Source organism: Nerophis lumbriciformis, linkage group LG01 (genome assembly GCF_033978685.3).
Source record: "Nerophis lumbriciformis linkage group LG01, RoL_Nlum_v2.1, whole genome shotgun sequence".
Taxonomy (NCBI): domain Eukaryota; kingdom Metazoa; phylum Chordata; class Actinopteri; order Syngnathiformes; family Syngnathidae; genus Nerophis; species Nerophis lumbriciformis.
Window position 1 is genome coordinate 49,555,001 of NC_084548.2, and position 22,073 is coordinate 49,577,073.

Here is a 22,073-nt window from a genome sequence, read left to right on the forward strand (position 1 = left end):
CACGATTGTTAGTGAACACTTTCTAATACGCTCCTGCCTTTGGGACATTGCATATGTAAGTAATATGCAACTATACTTTTTAATACTTGTTTATATTGACAAATATCATGCTTTATACTGCAATGTTGTTCAATTAATGACAATTATTACATATGTCTCGCTTGTGTACTATTGTGTGCGTAGCTCTTGTCTACAGTGGCTGCTAGCTCCTAGTAGCCTATAGCCTACAATGGTTACCTTTTTATACATGACTTCACTAAAATACAAGAAAAGACCAACAGTGAGTGCTTCTTGAAATACATTTAACTGTTATCTGGCTCTCCTGCTTTGCACAATTAAATGTGCGACAGGACCGCTTGTATCGTGCAATATGGACACTTTAAATCTTACCTTGTATGTGCACTATTCTGTATTACCAGAACCACCAGCTACCTTACATTGTATATATTAGTGTCTATACTCTATTTTTATTGTATTCTATTGTAACTGTTGGATTGTGTTTTATTGTCCTCCTTTTTTTGTTGCTACTAACAACGCCCTAATTTACCTACGAAGATAAAAAAGTTTTTTCTGAATCTGAATATAAGAGATTTTAGATGCAAGTCGATATCATCTCAGACTTTTTTTTTTGTCGATATCAGACCGATATCAATATTGGATCGGGACACTCCTAGTCTTAAAAGGGAACTGCACTTTTTTGTAAAATTTGGCCTATTGTTCACAATCATTATGAAAGGCATGACGACGGATGGATTTTTTTTAATGCATTCTAAATATAAAATAAACGTAAATAAAAGTCTACTTACAGCGCAACCAATGGGAGCGCCACTATTTCGCCCATAAAATCAGATAACCATTCAAAGAGTACCAACAATACTCAATTTACATTTTGTGATTTGAATTAAACCAAGTATTAGTGATATTGTCAATATAAGTGCTAATGCAGAATAATTATTTACAGCGACGAGGTGATCACCTACTGTGTGCCAATGTTTACATCAGAATCAGAATCAGAATCAGCTTTGTCATTACGCAAGGTAACGAGATTGAGGCCATTCCATACAGTGCGATGTGTGCATGCTAGAAAAACAATGTGCAAATATATAAAAATATAAAAAATGTAGAAGTGCAATGAATATGGTGTGAAATGAATATATACATGAAAAAAACAAAAACAAAAACAGGGTGGTTGGTGGAATGGGTTATTGCACCGAAGAGAAGGCATCATCGAGTGTTCTGCTGTTTCCTCGCTTCCCTGCTCCTTGTATGTTTTTTGTAGATCATAAATCATGCATCTCACCTGGACAGAAGATGGCTGGTGATTTACACCAAGTTGGTACACTTTGACTGCCACTTAGGACTTGGAACAGGCAAAAACGAGACGAAAAGCGCTTGTGTCCCCCCCGTTTCTTTGTGAGGATTTGCGAGACATGTTTAATCTAAATGGAAATATATGAACATCCTAGCAGTCGCCATCCTAATGACAGCGAACCTTGCACAGTAAGTGATGTTTTATTATGTTTGTTGGCTTTAAAAAAAAGTCTGCAGTGAGTAGAAATCAGTGATGAAGAATAAAAAAAGCAAATGTGACGCGTTTTTTAAATGAATGCGCCACATATGCTTATAATGATCAAAATGCGTAAATAATATACTGTATGTGCCGCCGATTCCAATGGCTTGGGCATGTTCTCAGGATGGACCAAGACCGCATCCCCAAGATCGCACTACGATGGACTCCACCTGGGAGAAGGAAGCAAGGCTGGCCCAAGAACACGTGGCGGCGTACAGTGACAGCTGAGCTAAAGGAGATGAACCTAACCTGGGGCGAGGCACAGCATGTTGCTCAAGACAGGTCCAGCTGGAGGCAGATCGTCAAAGCCTTATGTCCCGTCAGTGACGAAGAGGACTAAGATGTGCTCATTACTACATTACACACATACACAGTACTTACATCATGTTTATAAAACCCTAATAGAGGTGTTTGAATATTTTTAGGGGCTCTATAGGCAGAATTGAACGGATCCAAAAGGCTCTATTGTAAGCAGAACTCTGATTGAAATTATTTAAAATATCCATCCATCCATCCATTTTCTACCGCTTGTCCCTTTCGGGCTCACGGGGGGTGCTGGAGCCTTAAAAAAAAAATCCATCCGTCTTCATGTCTTTCATAAAAATTGTGAACAATAAGCAAAATTCCCAAAAAGTGCAGTTCCCCTTTAAGTAGTGTTTTCATCCTTACCCTCTAGATGAGGCCCTCCAGACGTCCAAGCTGAGGCTGAGGGCATGCGCTGAGGCCAGAGCTTGACGGATGGCCACCTGGGCCTGGTAGGCATAGGCTGGGAGGAGTTGGCTCTGGATGTAGTGCTGGGGGTCTGGGGTGTAACGGGGCTCCAGGAGCTGAAGCAGTGCTCTGAAGCCAGGATTTTCCACCATGGAAGCTGGCTGCAGATCATTAACGATCATCTTAGTGATGGCCTCACTGATTAAAACCTATGGTCATAGTCACATGATTAAGGTCAGTTTTGGTATCTCACTAAAGTAGGTATATCCTTCACATTTCAGACACCATTTTATTATATTCCTCAAGGTACAATACTATAGAAATTCAACTTGAATGTAGTTTTAGAGTACTCATTGCACAGCTTGGTAAACAGTAAAGATTCACTATCCTCTGGAAATAAGTCAATAAGGGTATTGTTTGGCCACAATACCCAGCAATATGTTTGGAGGAGAAAAGGGGAGGCCTTTAATCCCAGGAATACCATACCTACCATCAAGCATGGTGGTGGTAGTATTATGCTCTGGGCCTGTTTTGCTGCCAATGGAACTGGTGATTTACAGAGAGTAAGTGGGACAATGAAAAAGGAGGATTACCTCCAAATTCTTCAGGATAACCTAAAATCATCAGCCCGGAGGTTGGGTCTTGGGCGCAGATGGGTGTTCAAACAGGACAATGACCCCAAACACACGTCAAAAGTGGTAAAGGAATGGCTAAATCAGGCTAGAATTAAGGTTTTAGAATGGCCTTCCCAAAGTCCTGACTTAAACGTGTGGACAATGCTGAAGAAACAAGTCCATGTCAGAAAATCAACAAATGTAGCTGAACTGCACCAATTTTGTCAAGAGGAGTGGTCAAAAATTCAACCAAAAGCTTGTAGATGGCTACCAAAAGCGCCATATTGCAGTGAAACTTGCCAAGGGACAAGTTAACCAAATATTAACATTGATGTATGTATACTTTTGACCCAGAGGATTTGGTCACATTTTCAGTAGACCCATAATAAATTCATACAAGAACCAAACTTCATGAATGTTTTTTGTGACCAACAAGTATGTGCTCCAATCACTCTATCATATAAAATCAAAATAAGTGTTGTAGAAATGATTGGAAACTCAAGACAGCCATGGCATTATGTTCTTTACAAGTGTACGTAAACTTTTGATTGCGACTGTATATACACCTACACACACAAACACACACACACATAAATATATATATATACACAGGTAAAAGCCAGTAAATTAGAATATTTTGAAAAACTTGATTTATTTCAGTAATTGCATTCAAAAGGTGTAACTTGTACATTATATTTATTCATTGCACACAGACTGATGCATTCAAATGTTTATTTCATTTAATTTTGATGATTTGAAGTGGCAACAAATGAAAATCCAAAATTCCGTGTGTCACAAAATTAGAATATTGTGTAAGGGTTAAATTTTGAAGACACCTGGTGCCACAAACTAATCAGCTGATTAACTCAAAACACCTGCAAAGGGCTTTAAATGGTCTCTCAGTCCAGTTCTGAAGCCTACACAAACATGGGGAAGACTTCAGATTTGACAGCTGTCCAAAAGGCAACCATCGACACATTGCACAAGGAGGGAAAGACACAAAAGGTTATTGCTGAAGAGGCTGGCTGTTCTCAGAGCTCTGTGTCCAAACACATTAATGGAGAGGCAAAGGGAAGGAAAAACTGTGGTCAGAAAAAGTGTACAAGCAATAGGGATCACCGCGCCCTGGTCAAGATTGTGAAAAAAACCCCATTCAAAAATGTGGGGGAGATTCAGAAGGAGTGGACAGCTGCTGGAGTCAGTGCTTCAAGATCCACCACCAAGAGACGCTTGAAAGACATGGGTTTCAACTGCCGCATACCTCGTGTCAAGCCAAGAAACAGCGCGCAAAGCGTCTCACCTGGGCTAAGGAAAAAAAGAGCTGGACTGCTGCTGAGTGGTCCAAAGTCATGTTTTCTGACGAAAGCAAATTTTGCATTTCCTTTGGAAATCGAGGTCCCAGAGTCTGGAGGAAGACAGGAGAGGCACAGGATCCACATTGCCTGAAGTCTAGTGTAAAGTTTCCACCATCAGTGATGGTTTGGGGTGCCATGTCATCTGCTGGTGTCGGTCCACTCTGTTTCCTGAGATCCAGGGTCAACGCAGCCGTCTACCAGCAAGTTTTAGAGCACTTCATGCTTCCTGCTGCTGACCTGCTCTATGGAGATGGAGATTTCAAGTTCCAACAGGACTTGGCGCCTGCACACAGCGCAAAATCTACCCGTGCCTGGTTTACGGACCATGGTATTTCTGTTCTAAATTGGCCCGCCAACTCCCCTGACCTTAGCCCCATAGAAAATCTGTGGGGTATTGTGAAAAGGAAGATGCAGAATGCCAGACCCAAAAACGCCTGAGCAGTGCCAGAAACTCATCGACTCCATGCCACGCCGCATTAACGCAGTAATTGAGGCAAAGGGAGCTCCAACCAAGTATTGAGTATTGTACATGCTCATATTTTTCATTTTCATAATTTTCAGTTGGCCAACATTTCTAAAAATCCCTTTTTTGTATTAGCCTTAAGTAATATTCTAATTTTGTGACACACGGAATTTTGGATTTTCATTTGTTGCCACTTCAAATCATCAAAATTAAATGAAATAAACATTTGAATGCATCAGTCTGTGTGCAATGAATAAATATAATGTACAAGTTACACCTTTTGAATGCAATTACTGAAATAAATCAAGTTTTTCAAAATATTCTAATTTACTGGCTTTTACCTGTATATATATATATATATATATAAATATATATATATATATATATTTTTTTTTACATTGCCTCTTAGAGTGGTCTTAGGCCATATTGTATATTGCATATTGTGTATATTGTGTTGTTTCTGTATATTGTGTGGTTTCTTCTTTTTTTTAAAATGCAAAGCACCTCAGGGAAGCAACCTAAATTTCATTGGACCTGTACCTGTACATGCACAATGACAAATAAAGATCATTCATTCATTCATATATATATATATATATATATATATATATATATATATATATACACAGTATATATATATACACAGTATATATATATATATATATATGTATATACACAGTATATATATATACACAGTATATATATATATATATATATATATATATATATATATATATATGATTTTGCATTTGTGTATCTTATCACTACCTCGGGTAATGCCTTGGGTTTAAACAAATCATAATATAATCTCAGTAAAAATACATGTGTGAAAATAATTGTTGTGTTAAACCCTTTTTTGGTAATGGGATAGCATTTTGAACTAATGCAGTAGAATGCCCCTTATCATTATAGTGTCTTCAAAGTGTGCAGTTTTTTTTACCAATATAGGGTCGAGGATGGAACCAATTATTCTACTTTGATTCTCGTGGGTCGTGGGAAACTCTGCTTCACCATACACACTTTGATTTAGAAACCATGTTCAAGATCCAACTATATTTTTAAACCGAGGTTCCACTGCATAAAAAAATGGGGCTTTTCTAGTGGACCAGTCTGGGCCAAAAAGTCCAGGGTCAAATTCTTAGTCTTCCTAGTTGTATGCCATGATGCGGTGTGAGGATGTCCTCCAACAACATACCTGACGTGGGTCATTCTTTTGGAACCTGCTCGCTCCTCCTGCTTCCAGGGCTGTCGTCCCACCAGCTGCTGCTCCTCCTCCTCCTCCTCCCACTCCTGCCCCCATGTTGATGCAGCAGCGGGCGTTCCCGCCATGGGCCGTCACGGTGTGGATGTGACCAGAGGAGTAACCTTCTCGCTTCATGTCTTTCCTTTTCACAAAGTCTTCATACATGGCCTGATGCTTGCGCTGCCAGGAGAGATTGCTGTTACCGCAGTGTAACATCAAAATATTAGATTTGGGAAAATTACCTTAAGATGCGTTACGAAGTTGGACGTGACGCTGCGCTTCGCCTGGATTCTCGTGCCACACGCTTTACAGTTGGACTCGATTTTGCCATTTTCGCCCTCAAACACTATATTAAAGTAATCCAAAATAGACACCTTCGAAACGGACGCCATGAGGACCCGATTGAGAAATCAACGATGATGATATGGTAGCGATTCGTCTTCGCTGCCTGTCATGGGCACAGGCTGGCGTGTTTACTTCCCGGCTCGCCAGTCACACAACAAGAGGTCGTGCTCGCTGCCGGGAAAAGACGACAAACGACTCCAGGCGAGAGTCGGGTCGTTTAAACGCCAAACACGGACGTCAGCAAACATCAGGACGGCAGGAGGCTACATCTGTCGCGCAGACGCAGAAGGAGGGGGCTTGTTTGGGTGTGCGCGTGTGCGAGCACAGACAGGCGGGATTAGATCGGACAGGAAGTACACACAAGAGACGCGTGTTTCATTTCCGGTCAGGACACGACCCAGCGATTGCCCGCCCGCCTTTAACATTTCTTCCTTTTTAAAGAAAAAAAAAAAAAAAGGAATACACAATTACATTGAACGTCATACATACATAAGTAAAGGGGAAATTAAAATTAAAAAAGCCTCCCATACATACTTTTATGGACAGAGACACATTAAATCATACTCATCCCAATTGTACATCATACACTATATTGCCAAAAGTATTTGGCCACCTGCCTTGACTCACATATGAACTTGAAGTGCCATCCCATTACTAACCCATCCATCCATCAATTTTCTACCGCTTAATCCCTTCGGGGTCGCGGGGGGTGCTGGAGCCTATCTCAGCTACAATCGGGCGGAAGGCGGGGTACACCCTGGACAAGTCGCCATCCATAGGGATCAATATGATGTCGGTCATACTTGCCAACTTTGAGACCTCCAAATTCGGGAGATTTGAGGGGGGTTAAGAGGGGGAGCATATTTATAGCTAAAATTCACTGAAATTCAAGTATTTCTTATATTTTTTTATAAAATAAATACTTGACTTTCAGTGAATTCTAGCTATATATATATATATATATATATATATATATATATATATATATATATATATATATATATATATACAGTATATATATATGTATTTTATTATTATATATATATATATATATATATATATATATATATATATATATATATATATATATACACACATATAAATAAAATAAATACTTGAATTTCAGTGTTAATGTATTTACACATATATACACACATAACACTCCTCTCTACTCATTGTTGTATTTGAAAGTGCAATGCTTTGCAGCCAGTAGCACAGCCTTTGAAGGAGCGTAGGTATGGGCAGTGTAATATTCTGGGTTAAGTCAATAACCAGGCGAGGTGACGAAGTTACGTCTCTTTACTTCATACTTCAGAACCGACTCCCACACTTGCTGTCAGGGTGCGCAATACCACAGAACACTACTGTGGTTTCTTTTTGGTTGGCCAAGCGGACGTGACGACAGGCTGTCCTCACTCAGGTCCCCAAGGACCTGGATGGGGCGAGCCTTAAGTCCGGCTGGAAATCGGGAGAAATTCGGGAGAATGGTTGTCCCGGGAGATTTTCGGGAGAGGCACTGAAATTCGGGAGTCTCCCGGAAAATTCGAGAGGGTTGGCAAGTATGATGTCGGTCCACCTTTTGCAGCTATTACAGCTTCAACTATTCTGGGAAGGCTGTCCACAAGGTTGCAGAGTGTGTTTATAGGTATTTTCGACCATTCTTCCAAAAGCGCATTTGTGAGGTCACGCACTGATGTTGGTCGAGAAGGTCTGGCTCTCAGTCTCCGTTCTAATTCATCCCAAAGGTGTTCTATCGGGTTCAGTTCAGGACTCTGTGCAGGCCAGTCAAGTTCATCCCCACCAGACTCTGTCATCCATGTCTTTATGGACCTTGCTTTGTGCACTGGTGCACAGTCATGTTGGAAGAGGAAGGGGTCCACTCCAAACTGTTCTCACAAGGTTGGGAGCATGGAATTGTCCAAAATGTTTTGGTATCCTGGAGCATTCAAAGTTCCTTTTACTGGAACTAAGGGGCCAAGCCCAACTCCTGAAAAACAACCCCACACCATAATTCCTCCTCCACCAAATTTCACACTCGGCACAATGCAGTCCGAAATGTACCGTTCTCCTTGCAACCTCCAAACCCAGACTCGTCCATCAGATTGCCAGATGGAAAAGCATGATTTATCACTCCAGAGAACGCGTCTCCACTGCTGTAGAGTCCAGTGGCGACGTGCTTTACACCACTGCATCCGACGCTTTGCATTGGACTTGGTGATGTATGGCTTAGATGCAGCTGATCGGCCATGGAAACCTGCGTACTGTACGTGGGCTAATTGGAAGGTCACATGAAGTTTGGAGCTCTGTAGCAACTGACTGTGCAGAAAGGCGGCGACCTCTTTGCACTATGCGCTTCAGCATCCGCTGACCCCTCTCTGTCAGTTTACGTGGCCTACCACTTCGTGGCTGAGTTGCTGTTGTTCCCAAACTCTTCCATTTTCTTGTAATAAAGCCGACAGTTGACTTTGTAATATTTAGGAGCGAGGAAATTTCACGACAAGATTTGTTGCACAGGTAGCATCCTATGACAGTTCCACGCTGGAAATCACTGAGAGCGGCCCATTCTTTCACAAATGTTTGTAGAAACAGTCTCCACGACTAAGTGCTTGATTTTATACACCTGTGGCCGGGCCAAGTCATCAGGACACCTGATTCTGATCATTTGGATGGGTGGCCAAATACTTTTGGCAATATAGCGTATCATACTCATCATTTCACAATTTAAGTGGAAGACACTCATGTACGACCCTCTGCGAGCCTCCCAATTATCATGAATAATTCAATGACTGTACCCACTTGGTCTAGATGTGGTTTCAAATCAGGGGATGTCGTCGTTGTGGTTTGTGCAACTTTTTCAAGGCACCTGTGATTGAGGGCTATACAAATAAACGTTGATTGATTGAGATGGCGTGCTTGTTTGTTACAGAAATCTTCTAGATAACTTATTAAATGTGTCCATTTTGTCTATAAAACTAATTTGTATATCACCTGTGCCTGTGCCTTTTTCAAATGGTACATCTGATTAACGACAATCTGCAGTTTGTGATCGGCAAAATGATTTTGATTTGTTTGACACGAGTACAGTAATATAGTAGCCATACTAATGCATAACGCAGCAAGAGGATGAATACATATATTAATACCTTAAATACAAAAAAATTATGCATCTTAATTATCTGAGGCTATTTATGATTTTAACACTGCATTGATGCAAAAATAAGGTGGATCCCTCTATTTCGAAGCCTGTTACTTTAATGCTTTGTGACTTTATTCATCATAATGTTAAATAAAATAAGTGTCATTGTTTGCTAATTTACTGTACTGTGCATCAAGAAAGGACATGACAGGACTGCTTTTATAATTTATTACATGAGTCACATACCCCATCAGCTGGGTTTAACATGTTTGATACGTTATATTGCTGATATTTCTACCAGGTCAGATTTCCTCAAAAGCTTTAAAAATATATACTTTTAAAGATTAACTTTTTTGTTGTTGTTGTTGAAAAAACCCAAAACACTGTGGTACAATAGGGTCAATACAGTACACTGTCAGCCATACACTATTTTAGTTAGGAAGGTGGCAATAAATATTGGTTCTCAAAGTACAATCCACAAAATGTGAAAATTCTGCAGACAAAAGGTTTTGTACTTCAACCATTCAAGTAATTCATGTCTCTAACAGTACGACATACTGTATCTCATTATTGGACTTCAAGGTAACGTATCTTTGCCAGAGCCAAACCAGTATACATGTTTCTGAATTCTACCTTAGTAAAAAAAAACTACAAGTACCCCAAACAATTGGAATCAGCTTTATTGGCCAAGTATGTTTGACACAAGGATTTTGACTTGGTAGACTGTGCTCTCTTTGTTCATTGCAAGACAAGAAAAACACAACTACAAGAGAGCACAATACTGTGGCGCCATGATAAAATATATTACTTTAAGTAGCATTAACAACACATATACTACATAAAGTATGACAAAAATATCCCAGGGCAGCACATTGACGCAGTGATTCAAGCTTGTGCCTCACAGCGAGAAGGTCCTGGGTTCAATTCCCAATCTCAGGGGCTGTGTTGAGCTTGCATGTTCTCCCTGTGACAGCTGGTATAGGCTCCGAGAGGGACAAGCGGTAGAAAATGGATGGATACTAAATCCCATCTATCCATCAATATTGTATTCCACTTGTCCTCATTAGGGTCACATGCTTGAGCTGTAGCCTATTGCAAAAGGCAAGGACAATTGAACCTTACATGCATGTATTTCGGATATTGGAGGTAGCCGGAGTACCTGGTTTAAACCTGTGTATGTACAGGTGTGCAAACGCCACACAGGGATGTCCCACTGGCGACTCAAAGCCATATCTCCAGACTGTGAGGTTGATGTGTTAACCACTGCGTCCTGTCAGACTAATACATCTACATAGATACACCCTCCTGAAAACGACAGTGTTTTTCCACCATCCATTTTTTAGGGAGTCTTTTCCAACAAGGATGCAGTGACCTTCTTCTGAATGTGGTCCTTTAACTCCTGTCTGGTGTTGATGATTGCCACCTGAAGAGTTGCAATCTCAGCAGTCAGCTCGATTACTGAATAAAAGCAGAAGCCATAAAAAAGATGGTTTCATTAGTAGGGCTCCACGATTTTGAGAAAAAACATAATTGCGAAAATTGCAATTCTATTTTATCCATAAAAATACATATAACTGTGAAAATAATGAGTGAAGGAAGACATGTTATTTTTAGACTGTCAACTAACATATTCTTGTCTAAAGTAGAGACGTGACGTTCGCATATGAGCCGTATCCTTTGAACGGCTCTTTCAAGTCAACGATGAGAACCGATTCGCAGTTGTAATTTGTTCGTTTGAGAGCCGTTCTTTATGCAAATTACTAGAGATGTCCGATAATATCGATAAATGCGTTAAAATGTAATATCGGAAATTATCGGTATCGTTTTATTTTATTATCGGTATAGTTTTTATTTTTATTTTTTATTAAATCAACATAAAAAACACAAGATACACTTACAATTAGTGAACCAACCCAAAAAACCTCCCTCCCCCATTCACACAAAAGGGTTGTTTCTTTCTATTATTAATATTCTGGTTCCTACATTATATATCAATATATATCAATACAGTCTGCAAGGGATACAGTCCGTAAGCACACATGATTGTGCGTGCTGCTGGTCCACTATTAGTACTAACCTTTAACAGTTAATTTTACGAATTTTCATTAATTACTAGTTTCTATATAACTGTTTTTATATTGTTTTACTCTCTTTTTTATTCAAGAAAATGTTTTTAATTTATTTATCTTATTTTTTTTTTTTTTTTTTAAAGTACCTTATCTTCACCATACCTGGTTGTCCAAATTAGGCTTAATAATGTGTTAATTCTACGACTGTATATATCGGTTGATATCGGTATCGGTAATTAAAGAGTTGGACAATATCGGAATATCGGATATCGGCAAAAAGCCATTATCGGACATCCCTACAAATGACCCACGCTGCCCTCTCAGAATCAGATCTATTGGCTTTATTTATTGAAGGAGTAATAACATCACATTCATGTGAAAGCTATCATGTGCACACACTCACGAGCAGGCAGTTAACTTAGGGGAGGAGTTTAATAAGCACCTGAAATTACTGCAGCCTTTTCGCCGCTGTATTCGGAAATTGAAGGAGATATTACTCATTGGAAAAGATAACAAAATGAACAAAAATGAAAGGAAACGTAGATTTGGATGCACCTCCGCGCAATCCATGAGTGTGAGGACATGCAAGATAAAGCGGACATACTGTAGTGACTTCATTGTCATAGAATGGGGAAATGGCACCATCTTGTGTAATATTTACAATGGACACAAAAGCCAAATTAGATTATTCATATTTCAAAATTATTCTCACCTTATAGTGTCTATATTGTTGTAATGTATACATTTTGATGTATTGACCAAACTTTTATCTTATTACAGCCAAGAGTTTCCTTGATGAAAACAAGTGGCTTAAAAAAATAAATATAGGAACAAGCCTGTCTTTTGAACCGCTCTTTTAAAAGGAACGAATCCTCAACATCCAGCTCCTTTTAAAGAGCACTAAATACCATCTCTAGTCTCAAGGTGCCACACATTAGATTAGAACAATATGCAATTATTCACTTAAAAAAAATGGCTTTATGCAGACAGACTCAGAGCTTTTGTCATCATGCTCTTAAACTGATGAAATAATCAATACAAACTATACAGTGTTTATAATGTAATGTAATCATACAGCCAAAAATATTCGACATTGGCTTTATCTTCTTTTTTCCTCTTATTTGTTTTTACCCTGCAGGATTTTGTAAAAAAAAAAATCTAATTGCAAAGTTTCTCCTCCAAAATTGCGATTATTATATTTTATACATAAAAATGCATTAAACTGAGAAAATAACGAGTGAATGACATGTTACTTTTAGACTTTCAATCAACATATTATTGTCTCAAGGTGCCACACATTAGAACGATATGCAATAATTTACTTAAAAATATTTGGCTTTATGCAGACAGACAGAGCTTTTGTCTACATCATGCTCTAAAACTCAAGCAATAATCGATAAAAACTATACGGTTATTAAAATGCAATTTAATCAAAATAAATAATAATGCAAGTAACCATTTAAAAGAATATAAACTTTTATCTCTCATTATTGTAGAATTGTTCACATTGTATTCTAATTGGAAGGTAAATAACTTTGGTATCCCAAAAAAACAAAAACAAATATTAGACACATTTTTAAATGGTAAATACTTGTAAAGGTCAAAGCGCTTGACACTATTTCCACATTCACTCATTCACACACTGACGGCGGGAGCTGCCATGCAAGACCCATCAGGAGCGAGGGTGAAGGACTCAACGGACGCGACTCGGATGACGGAAGCCGTTGATCAAACCGGGGATCGTGCCAGCAACCTGATGGTTCCTGGCACGGCCACTCTACCAACCAAGCCACGCCGTCTGTAAACAAAAAGTTAACCTAAATACATATTAAACAGCTTGAAAAACGAGGCCGGATCTTGTCTTTGTTTGTTGTCATTACGTGATCACGGTATTTTCGCTCGTTCGTTCGTGTTGATGGGTTAATATGGCCCATCGGATTTGAAGCTGTAAAATTACAAGACATTTGGCTTTGTAATCACATGTTTTTCCTCCTATTTTTAATTTCTTTGCGAAACTCAAATGTCGGTGACGGCGGAGAAAAACAAGACAAAACAAAAATACCCTCATCCTCTTGCAGTTATTTATCGCACAAATTAAAACCTCAATGTCGATTCAATGTTGATTAATCATGCAGCCCTATTCATTAGTACGTAATATTGCATATACACATGCAGAAATGGTTAAAAGATGATTTCTGCTATAGCATGGGTTCTCTTTAAACTAAAACCTAATATTTAGAAAAAAATAGCACCTTGGTTGAATGATGACTGAGCTTGTTTCAGGGACTGTGGCACCAAAATCCCAAACCATTTAAGTGGGTTTTGTTGAAGATTCTGTTCACTTTTTGTAGTTGGAATGTCTTCAGATGTATTGTTACTACTTAATTCTTCAACTGCTTCCTTTTCACTGCTGTCTTTTTTAGTTGTATTTCTCCTTCTGATGCCTATTGGAACAACAACACACACATTATTTCAAGGTCCATATAAAAATAATATCAATCCCAAAGGATATTTTCAAACTCACCTTCCTCTTGTGGCCCAATGTCTTCAACAGATGTTCCACTTTTACTCTCATTATGAGGCTTTTGTGACTCTCTTTCTGTGTAGAACTCAATATTGTCATTGTTGAGTGTTCTGTGAACACAAAAAGTCAGTTCACTGCTAACAATAAAACTGACATCTGTCAAGTAATCCAGGGAATTAAAGGGACTGTTTAAAACTTGCTCAAAGTCAATGTGTTAATTAGTGTTCACTACAGCTGGATCTGCTAATCACTCAGCTTCTAAAACTTGTAGCTCATCTTCCTTATATTCAGGTTCAAAACTATAAGGTTCTGGATCATCATTTGTCCTAAAGTAGTTGTTGTTGTTGGCTCTCATGAAGTCTGTGAAATTAGTGCACTGCCATAATGTTTAAAAAGGCTGAAATACATAAATAGTACATTATTATGAACGGCCCTATTACATTACACATATACTTACAGCATGTTTATAAAACATTGATGAGTTTTTTAAAGGGATTTTAAAGGACAAATAATGCATTTGTTATTTGTTTGTATTTTTCATCATGTCAAGTGAAGCTCTGCCCCACCTGCCTACCATGAACCTGGATATTCACGAGATGAGTTACAGCACGTCTGTTTAAAACCCCTCTGGAAAGTTAGCGCCCTTTTGGCATTTGTGCGAAGTTTGCAAGCAGTCCCTTTAACATAGAATAAAGTTGAATGCCTTACCTTACATTGACAGAAACCAGTGGCTCTATCTCACTTGCATATTGAAGAGCTGACACATGTTTGTTTCCCATGGAGTACCGTGACTTGGAAATGGAAAACCATCCCTGCAGAAAAAGGAAATGGTACCACGAGATAACATTTCCAAAATAATTGTAATTTTTACTCGAGTATTTATATATTTATTCCCTTTGCTTTATTCAAGATTCAAGATGCTTTATTTTTGTCCATTCTTTAACATGTACACGACATATAAGAACTGAAATTTCATTTTCGGCACAGTCCCACTAAGTCCAGACATACGTTACAGGGGGACAAGACGGGACTGCCAACGGGTCAGCCACTTACAGCGCTCCTTAAAAAAAAGGTGGGAAAAAGGTGATATTTGGAAATGGGGGGAAGAGTAAAAAATATATCAGTCTAAGGCTGGACCCTCGGGAGGGGTCCAGACTGAGTCCAAGGAAAAAAACTCACAAAGCATAGCACACATAAACATGATACATATACGGTAATCACAACAACTCGCAACGGGGGGGATTTGGGGCCCTGGAGGCCGGCCTGCTGCTATAAAGCGCTACTCAGCCGTCCATAACCCCGAAGAGGAATTAAGCAGTGGTGAAGGCGTTGATTGGGGAAGGGGCGGGTGCGTGCATGTATGCCCAATTAACTTGGGTGAGATGTTGAAATGTTTTTTGTGGACTGGGGCTGATCTCAAAGTTCGACACCAGGTGTTATTGAAAAAAAAAAAAAGCTTGTCTATATTGTCCCCACATGATCTGATTTATTAGTTTTCTGTTTATAGATAAATAAAAATATTCCCATTTTATTACTTTTGTCGATTTTAATCCCATTTGTATCCTTTTTAAAACATTGTAATTATTTATTTTCCTAACACTGCTCAAGTAATACAGTAATTTTTTTTAAACTCCTATTTAATTATTGATATTTTATTTATTTCAACATATTCATTGTTTAAACACACAAGTAAACACTTTAAAATAAAATGACAAAAGAGGTAAGTAAACACAATATGATAAGTGTCAACGCGTAAATGTTATAGTGTGATTTTTTAAATAATTGAAATCATATTTTGCTTTATTATTGAATGTATCAAATGTGATGAATATTTAATGGACCATAACGGAAACAAGCCTTTTGGCTTTTTATGCCATCCATTTGCCTTTTTAAAGCATTACATGGATTCAATTCTTTAAGATGTCAATAAACTTCTCAAACAATCAATCAATGCTGAGGGGGTCATCTCAATACAAGAAAACACTCTTACTCACTCGTACTGGCAAGAACAAAAAAGAACTGGTTAAGTGCTTCCTCCCATGTGTTGTTGTAAGAATGTAAGAAGGACAAAAGAGGTTTTGCAGTGATATTACCTGCTCAATGAGTGTGTTAAAACGAGCTCGTTTTTCCTCCAGTAATTCCAACTGGTCCATAAAAGTCAGCAGTTTTTCGTCCAGAAACCGAGCACATTCTTCTTGTGCAGACACGTTCATGTCTTCTTTTTGAATCTGGTCTTTCATTTGACGGCAGTGTTTACACAACTAAACATATATAGCATTAGCTTTAACAGACGACGGTATAATATCAGATTACTACAACTTCCGCAAAGGGTCATGTGACACGTGACAAAGCTAAGTGACGTCATCTTCTTCTTCCTTGGTTTAATGGCGGTTGGCAAGCAACCTTCTAGTGTGTATTACCGCCATCTTCTGATATGGAGTGTGGACGAGATGGAACCCTACACTATATTATTTTTATTTAACCCAGTCTTTTTTTCTTAAATGTACATGATGCTTTGTATCCTACGTGTTCTGCATTATGTTTCCACTATTGTTATTATTCCATTTCAATGAACTATTTAGATATGTATGTCCAGAGGTGGGTAGTAACGCGCTACATTTACTCGGTTACATCTACTTGAGTAACTTATGGGATAAATTTTACTTCTAAGAGTAGTTTTAATGCAACATACTTTTACTTTTACTTGAGTATATTTATAGAGAAGAAACACTACTTTTACTCCGCTCCATTTATCTACATTCAGCTCACTACTCGCTACTAATTTTTATCGATCTGTTAATGCACGCTTTGTTTGTTTTAGTTTGTCAGACAGACCTTCAAAATAAGATCTCTCGCATGCCTGCGTTTCACCAATCAAATACAGTCACTGGTGACGTCTGACTCCGTTTCACCAATCAAACAGAGCCACGCGGTCACATGACCGTCACATGACCGTCACACGTGGACCCCGACTTAAACAAGTTGAAAAACGTATTCGGGTGTTACCATTTAGTGGTCAATTATACTGAATATGTACTGTACTGTGCAATCTACTAATAAAAGTTTCAATCAATCTATCAAAAGTGTGAAGGAAAAAATATTTTATTTTATTTTAACTGTACCTCCCGTCAAAAGCTGAAAGACTGACCACACAGTTCCTGTCTTCAAAATAAAAGTGCCGCGCCTGCGCTAACAAAATAAGAGTCTCCGAAAGCCAGCGCAAACAAGCTAGCAAGCTACGGAGTTTGCCGCCAATGTATTTCTTGTAAAGTGTATAAAAACGAAGCTGGACAAATAAGATGCCAAAAACCAACCACTTTCATGTAGTATTAGACAGAAAGGAGGAACTTTTTTTTTCCTCCATTTGAAAACGTGGACTACTGTCTGATTCCTATCAATGCAAGTCATCAGAATCAGGTAATACACCAATTTATATTCTTGTCTTCATGAAAGAAAGGAATCTATATGTTAAACATGCATGTATATTCATTAAAACATCTTTAACATGTGAACAAAAACGGCAAAATGAATATAAATTATATACTGTATATATAAATGTATGTACATATATATATATATATATATATATATATATATATATATATATATATATATATATATATATATATATATATATATATATATATATATATATATATATATACACACAAATATATGTATATATATATGATATGTGTGTGTATGTATATGTATATATGAGGTAGATCACCTCGACTTGGTCATTTAAAAAGTAGCTCGCCTGCTGAAAAAGTGTGGGCACCCCTGGCTTACATGAACTCAACATCAAATTTGAGGAAGCACATCGCGGTAAGTAACGTTAGTAGATATTTTGGCTGTCACCGTAGGCTGATGTTAGCTCCACTGCTATGAATCACTGTCAAATGTACATCGTGTGGGGACATTTATTAACGCACTGCAGCCTCATAGACAGACAGAGATACATGCACACACTCACGCATGCATACAAACACCAATCAAAAGTGCACGGTGTGTTCTCAGGTGCAGCCCACACCTATCAGTTTATGGTTTGCGTAAAGGCTAACTTGTTATTTTCCTTTGTAATCTCTGCCTACTGAGTTTATGGTGCTGTTAAGTTATTGTGGCTCAATTTGCCTTAATTTTTTTTATGTTAATGTATTATTATTTAATATATATTATTGTTTTAGTTGCTTAAGGGATACTCCTGGCTCTGAATTTGCTCATTGCTATTTTTATGTTTTTGTGCATTATTTGTTGCCCTCATCATTAAACGAACAGGTTACTCATCAGTTACTCAGTACTTGAGTAGTTTTTTCACAACATATTTTTTACTTTTACTCAAGTAAATATTTGGGTGACTACTCCTTACTTTTACTTCAATCAATCAATCAATCAATGTTTATTTATATAGCCCTAAATCACAAGTGTCTCAAAGGGCTGCACAAGCCACAACGACATCCTCGGTATAGCCCACATAAGGGCAAGGAAAAACTCACCCCAGTGGGACGTCGATGTGAATGACTATGAGAAACCTTGGAGAGGACCGCATATGTGGGTAACCCCCCCCCTCTAGGGAGACCGAATGCAATGGATGTCGAGTGGGTCTAACATAATATTGTGAGAGTCCAGTCCATAGTGGATCCAGCATAACAGTAAGAGTCCAGTCCACAGTGGGGTCAGCAGGAAACCATCCCGAGCGGAGACGGGTCAGCAGCGCAGAGATGTTCCCAACCAATATACAGGCGAGCGGTCCACCCCGGGTCCCGACCCCGGACAGCCAGCACCCCATCCATGGCCACCGGATCTGTGTGTCTTCCCCTCCACAAGGGATAGGGGGCAGCAGAGGAGAAAAGAAAAGAAACGGCAGATCAACTGGTCTAAAAAAAGGGGGGCTATTCAAAGGCTAGAGTATACAAATGAGTTTTAAGATGGGACTTAAATGTTTCTACTGAGGTAGCATCTCTAATTGTTACCGGGAGGGCATTCCATAGTGCTGGAGCCCGAATAGAAAACGCTCTACAGCCCGCAGACTTTTTTTGGGCTCTGGGAATCACTAATAAGCCGGAGTTCTTTGAACGTAGATTTCTTGCCGGGACATATGGTACAATACAATCGGTAAGATAGGCTGGAGCTAGACCGTGTAGTATTTTATACGTAAGTAGTAAAACCTTAAAGTCGCATCTTAAGTGCACAGGAAGCCAGTGCAGGTGAGCCAGTATAGGCGTAATATGATCAAACTTTCTTGTTCTTGTCAAAAGTCTAGCAGCCGCATTTTGTACCAACTGTAATTTTTTAATGCTAGACATAGGGAGACCCGAAAATAATACGTTACAGTAATCGAGACGAGACGTAACGAACGCATGAATAATGATCTCAGCGTCGCTAGTGGACAAAATGGAACGAATTTTAGCGATATTACGGAGATGAAAGAAGGCCGTTTTAGTAACACTCTTAATGTGTGACTCAAAGGAGAGAGTTGGGTCGAAGATAATACCCAGATTCTTTACTGAGTCGCTTTGTGTAATTGTTTGGTTGTCAAATGTTAAGGTGGTATTATCAAATAAATGTCGGTGTTTAGCAGGACCGATAATCAGCATTTCCGTTTTCTTAGTGTTGAGTTGCAAGAAGTTAGCAGACATCCATTGTTTAATTTCATTAAGACACGCCTCCAGCTGACTACAATCCGGCGTGTTGGTCAGCTTTAGGGGCATGTAGAGTTGGGTGTCATCAGCATAGCAATGAAAGCTAACACCGTATTATATACTTGAGTAATAAATCTCTAAAGTAACAGTACTCTTACTTGAGTACAATTTCTGGCTACTCTACCCACCTCTGTGTATGTCCTAATCTCATTCTAGTAATAATGTCTTCTTCCTTCCTATTTTCTATTGCCTTTTACACCTACTCTCCTCTGGACTTTGTAATACTCCCTACCTTTTGTTTCCTTTATCCAATTATCTTGCTACTTTTTATTGTGTTCTATCTTAACTATATTCTTCACTTCTTCTTTACTGTGGTTAATCTCCATGTTTACTTCTGTTTTAGTAGTTGCTTGTGTCACGGCGGGGTCACATCTTTAAGCGGGGTCGTTCTCCCAGGAAGGCAGACGGACTACTCCGGACAAGGTGTGTAGGTAAAAACATGATTTAATTACCCCAAACTCAACGAGGTACAAACAAAAAAGGAACACAAGGCGAAGGCACAACACGCTGATCGCACTTGGAGCTAAAGCACAAAACTTTGCGCAGGAAACAGAAGCTACCACTTAGCATGGACTGTGGACAAGCAATACTCTGAGAACTGTGGCATGAAAACTAACAAGACTTACGTATGTGGCAACGGCATGAATCAAACAAACAGCATGAACTATGGCATTGCATGAAACAATGACGCCAGGCCGACTGACCGGCAATGGCAGGCTTAAATAATGCCTCTGATTAGTGCTCGGGTAGCAGGTGAGCGGCCGAACACTAATCGGACACAGGTGAACGTAATTAGCAACCATGGCAACCAAAACAAACTCAGGGAGGTGCACAAACAGGAACTAAAGAAGTCCAAAACTAACAGAAAACACAAAGACACGATCCGGACCACGGATCATGACAGCTTCCTTTGCGTACCTATCTGCTAATTCATTCCCCACAACTCCTACATGAGCAGGTAAACAGAGAAATGTTACCACACTTCCTGCTATATTTATTCTGTAGATTGCCTGAACTATTTCATCTAAATCTTGTCTTGTTTCTGATGCTATGCTTTTTATGCTCATCAATGCACTGCCGGAGTCCGAGCACATGACTGCTTTTCTTGCTTTATTTTCCTCTATCCAGTTAACTGCCATACAACTTGCAACCAATTCCCCCGTAAAAAAACAATACATTATCGCTGATTCTTTTATTCCATACTATGTTTCCTTGTGGGATAACTGTTGCAGCTCCTACTTTATTATTTATAGTTTTTGATGCATCTGTATATAATGACATTGTTTAAAAATGTTTCCTCAATCCATTGTTCTATCTGGTAATTATTTAAACTTCTATTCTTTAATAATTGCATATCTACATCTGGGATATCATACATCCACGGGACTGGTACTGTAGGACTAATTTTAATATTGTCAATTTGAACTATTATCCACCTGAAACTTGTCACCCCCTCCCGGGCAGGAGGCCAACGCGGCAGTGAGGCTGGATCAAAAGAGATGTCAAGGACGCTTTGCTGAACAAAAAGTTGCTTTATTACAAGCGACTGTCATCAAACAGGTCTGCAGTACTTGGAGGAGCCTAGGTCAAAAAAAGAAGGACCCCTAACTGGAGAAGCCAAACCATCAGTTTTTATATTCCATTCATCCATCCATCTTCAACCGCTTATCCGGAATCGGGTCGCCGGGACAACAACTCCAGCAGAGACCCCCAGACTTCATGTTGCAATTTCCTCCTGGGGAATCCCGAAGCGTTCCCAGGCCAGAGAGGAGATGTAATCCCCTCATCTGGTCCTTGGCCTGGTCTCCTCCTAGTGGGACGTGCAACGAGGACCTCCCTAGGTAAACGCTCGTGAGGCATCCGCACGAGATGCCCGAACCACCTAAGCTGGCTCCTTTCCAAGCGAAGGAGCAGCGGCTCTACGCCGAGTCTCACTCGGGGGACTGAACTTCTCACCCTATTTCTAAGGGAGATAGATGCCAGCCACCCTTTTGAGGAAACTCATTTCGGCCGCTTGAATCCGCGATCTTATTCTTTCAGTCATGACCCACATTTCATGACCATAGGTGAGAGTAGGAATGTAGATAGCTCGGTAGACCGAAAACTTTGCCTTCTGGTTCAGCTCTTGTTTCGTCACAACAGTGCGGCAGAGAGACTGCAATACTGCCCCAGCTGCTCCGATTCTGATTTCCTTCTCCATTTTTACCTCACTCGTGAACAAGATTCCGAGATACTTAAACTCCTCCACCTGAGACAGAGTCTCGTTCTCTACCTGGACTGTACAAACCATTGGTTTCCTGCTGAGAACCATGGCCTCAGATTTGGAGATGCTGATCCTCAT

At 39.3% G+C, this 22,073-nt stretch overlaps 2 protein-coding genes across 4 annotated transcripts in view; both read right to left on the bottom strand.

The window, feature by feature from the left end:
• Positions 1 to 6,654, bottom strand: part of LOC133622623 (zinc finger BED domain-containing protein 4) — a 12,645-nt gene extending 5,991 nt beyond the window's left edge. The window contains exons 1-3 of one of the 3 annotated variants that reach the window (XM_061985459.1): positions 6,199 to 6,654; positions 5,909 to 6,136; positions 2,240 to 2,442 (exon numbers count right to left, since the gene is read on the bottom strand). In XM_061985459.1, the coding sequence (XP_061841443.1) occupies positions 2,240 to 2,442; positions 5,909 to 6,136; positions 6,199 to 6,348 (581 nt within the window). In that variant the 5' untranslated portion in view covers positions 6,349 to 6,654. Of the gene's footprint in view, positions 1 to 2,239; positions 2,491 to 5,908; positions 6,153 to 6,198 lie in introns of all 3 variants that reach the window. The other 2 variants (XM_061985453.1, XM_061985464.1) reach the window with 2 other exon arrangements.
• Positions 6,655 to 10,099: 3,445 nt separating this feature from the next.
• vma22 (vacuolar ATPase assembly factor VMA22) lies at positions 10,100 to 16,384 on the bottom strand. The gene is made up of 5 exons (XM_061985472.1): positions 16,124 to 16,384; positions 14,739 to 14,842; positions 14,031 to 14,140; positions 13,759 to 13,950; positions 10,100 to 10,895 (listed from the first exon to the last, which is right to left on the bottom strand). The coding sequence occupies exons 1-5, from the start codon at positions 16,268 to 16,270 to the stop codon at positions 10,777 to 10,779; spliced, it is 672 nt and encodes a 223-aa protein (XP_061841456.1). The 5' UTR covers positions 16,271 to 16,384; the 3' UTR covers positions 10,100 to 10,776.
• Positions 16,385 to 22,073: the final 5,689 nt, after the last annotated feature.

What these genes read in the sequence shown, in the direction of transcription:
- vma22 (XM_061985472.1), bottom strand. Translation starts at nt 16,270, where the DNA reads ATGAAAGACCAGATTCAAAAAGAAGACATGAACGTGTCTGCACAAGAA. An exon ending in CATTGGGCCACAAGAGGAAG is followed by an intron (nt 13,951 to 14,030) that starts GTGAGTTTGAAA and finishes TTGTTCCAATAG; the next exon opens with GCATCAGAAGGAGAAATACA. An exon ending in TCAGTCATCATTCAACCAAG is followed by an intron (nt 10,896 to 13,758) that starts GTGCTATTTTTT and finishes GCTTTTATTCAG; the next exon opens with TAATCGAGCTGACTGCTGAG.